The sequence below is a fragment of the Notolepis coatsorum genome (genome assembly GCF_963971535.1).
Source record: "Notolepis coatsorum genome assembly, chromosome: 1".
Taxonomy (NCBI): Eukaryota; Metazoa; Chordata; class Actinopteri; order Aulopiformes; family Paralepididae; genus Notolepis; species Notolepis coatsorum.
In genome coordinates this window covers 4,920,733-4,923,232 of record NC_140165.1, presented here as the reverse complement: position 1 = coordinate 4,923,232, position 2,500 = coordinate 4,920,733, and the positions used below count along the sequence as shown (strand labels likewise).

The following is a 2,500-nucleotide window of genomic DNA, read 5'->3' as shown; positions in this document are numbered from 1 at the left end:
CTCAACCAACCCTGCTATCAGAATGTCTCATTGAGTCATGGTGTCCTACTCAACCAACCCTGCTATCAGAAGGTCTCATTGAGTCATGGTGTCCTACTCAATCAACCCTGCTATCAGAAGGTCTCATTGAGTCATGGTGTCCTACTCAACCAACCCTGCTATCAGAAGGTCTCATTGAGTCATGGTGTCCTACTCAACCAACCCTGCTATCAGAATGTCTCATTGAGTCATGGTGTCCTACTCAACCAACCCTGCTATCAGAAGGTCTCATTGAGTCATGGTGTCCTACTCAATCAACCCTGCTATCAGAAGGTCTCATTGAGTCATGGTGTCCTACTCAACCAACCCTGCTATCAGAAGGTCTCATTGAGTCATGGTGTCCTACTCAACCAACCCTGCTATCAGAAGGTCTCATTGAGTCATGGTGTCCTACTCAACCAACCCTGCTATCAGAAGGTCTCATTGAGTCATGGTGTCCTACTCAACCAACCCTGCTATCAGAAGGTCTCATTGAGTCATGGTGTCCTACTCAACCAACCCTGCTATCAGAAGGTCTCATTGAGTCATGGTGTCCTACTCAACCAACCCTGCTATCAGAAGGTCTCATTGAGTCATGGTGTCCTACTCAACCAACCCTGCTATCAGAATGTCTCATTGAGTCATGCTGTCCTACTCAATCAACCCTGCTATCAGAATGTATCATTGAGTCATGGTGTCCTACTTAATCAACCCTGCTATCAGAATGTATCATTGAGTCATGGTGTCCTACTTAATCAACCCTGCTATCAGAATGTATCATTGAGTCATGGTGTCCTACTTAATCAACCCTGCTATCAGAATGTATCATTGAGTCATGGTGTCCTACTTAATCAACCCTGCTATCAGAATGTATCATTGAGTCATGGTGTCCTACTTAATCAACCCTGCTATCAGAATGTATCATTGAGTCATGGTGTCCTACTCAATCAACCCTGCTATCAGAATGTATCATTGAGTCATGGTGTCCTACTTAATCAACCCTGCTATCAGAATGTATCATTGAGTCATGGTGTCCTACTTAATCAACCCTGCTATCAGAATGTCTCATTGAGTCATGGTGTCCTACTTAATCAACCCTGCTATCAGAATGTATCATTGAGTCATGGTGTCCTACTTAATCAACCCTGCTATCAGAATGTCTCATTGAGTCATGGTGTCCTACTTAACCAACCCTGCTATCAGAATGTCTCATTGAGTCATGGTGTCCTACTTAATCAACCCTGCTATCAGAATGTATCATTGAGTCATGGTGTCCTACTCAATCAACCCTGCTATCAGAATGTCTCATTGAGTCATGGTGTCCTACTCAATCAACCCTGCTATCAGAATGTATCATTGAGTCATGGTGTCCTACTTAATCAACCCTGCTATCAGAATGTCTCATTGAGTCATGGTGTCCTACTCAATCAACCCTGCTATCAGAATGTCTCATTGAGTCATGGTGTCCTACTCAATCAACCCTGCTATCAGAAGGTCTCACAAGATTGTTCCAGGGGGGCAGGTTTATGTTTATAGGTGGCAAGGCTTTTGTTTTGGGGGACATTTGTCTGTTTACAGTGGAGACTTGCTGCCCTCTAGTGATCAGAAAGTGGTTATTGCAGCTTTACGTTTTCTTTAAAGGAAATTCATAGAATCAGTCAATATAACCGAACCTTGACTTCTCTCTCTCTCCCTCTCTCTCTCTCCCTCTATCTTTCTCTCTCTTTCCATCTCTTTCACTCCCCTCTCTCTGTCTCTCTCTGTCTCTCTCTTTCCTCTCTCTCTCTCTCGCTCTCTCTCTCTCTCTCTCTCTCTCTCTCTCTCTCTCTCTCTCTCTCTCTCTCTCTCTCTCCCTCTCCCTCTCTCTCACTCAGTGTTTCTCTATCAGGCTTGTCCAGTGTGTGGTTCCTCCACTGTAGTTCTCACCAAGGCCCCATGACCCCGATGACCTCAGAGCGATGCCCTTTGACCCCCATGAGGAAACCTCTGAGCACGCTCAGTCTCCATGCATTCCTTCAGCTGATGGAGGCTCCACTAGTGGTACGGACAGACAGACATACACACAGACAGACACATAGACAGACAGACAGACAGCCACACAGACAGACAGACAGACAGACAGACAGACAGACAGACAGACAGACAGACAGACAGACAGACAGACAGACAGACAGACAGACAGACAGACAGACAGACACATAGACAGACAGACAGACACATAGACACACAGACAGACACATAGACACACAGACAGACAGCCACACAGACAGACAGACAGACACACAGACAGACAGACAGACAGACGGACAGACAGACAGACAGACAGACAGACAGACAGACAGACAGACAGACAGACAGACAGACAGACAGACAGACAGACAGACAGACAGACAGACAGACAGACAGACAGACAGACAGACAGACAGACAGACAGACAGACAGACAGACAGACAGACACACAGACAGACAGACAGACAGACAG

The 2,500-nt window shown here is 46.0% G+C and overlaps 1 protein-coding gene across 1 annotated transcript in view; it reads left to right on the top strand.

Moving 5' to 3' along the window:
- txndc16 (thioredoxin domain containing 16) overlaps window positions 1-2,500 on the top strand; it is a gene marked incomplete at its 3' end in the record, with an annotated part of 45,183 nt that overhangs the window by 25,752 nt on the left and 16,931 nt on the right. Inside the window, exon 8 of the mRNA XM_084330179.1 lies at window positions 1,893-2,058. Coding sequence (XP_084186305.1) covers window positions 1,893-2,058 — 166 coding nt within the window. The remainder of the gene's footprint in view (window positions 1-1,892; window positions 2,059-2,500) is intronic.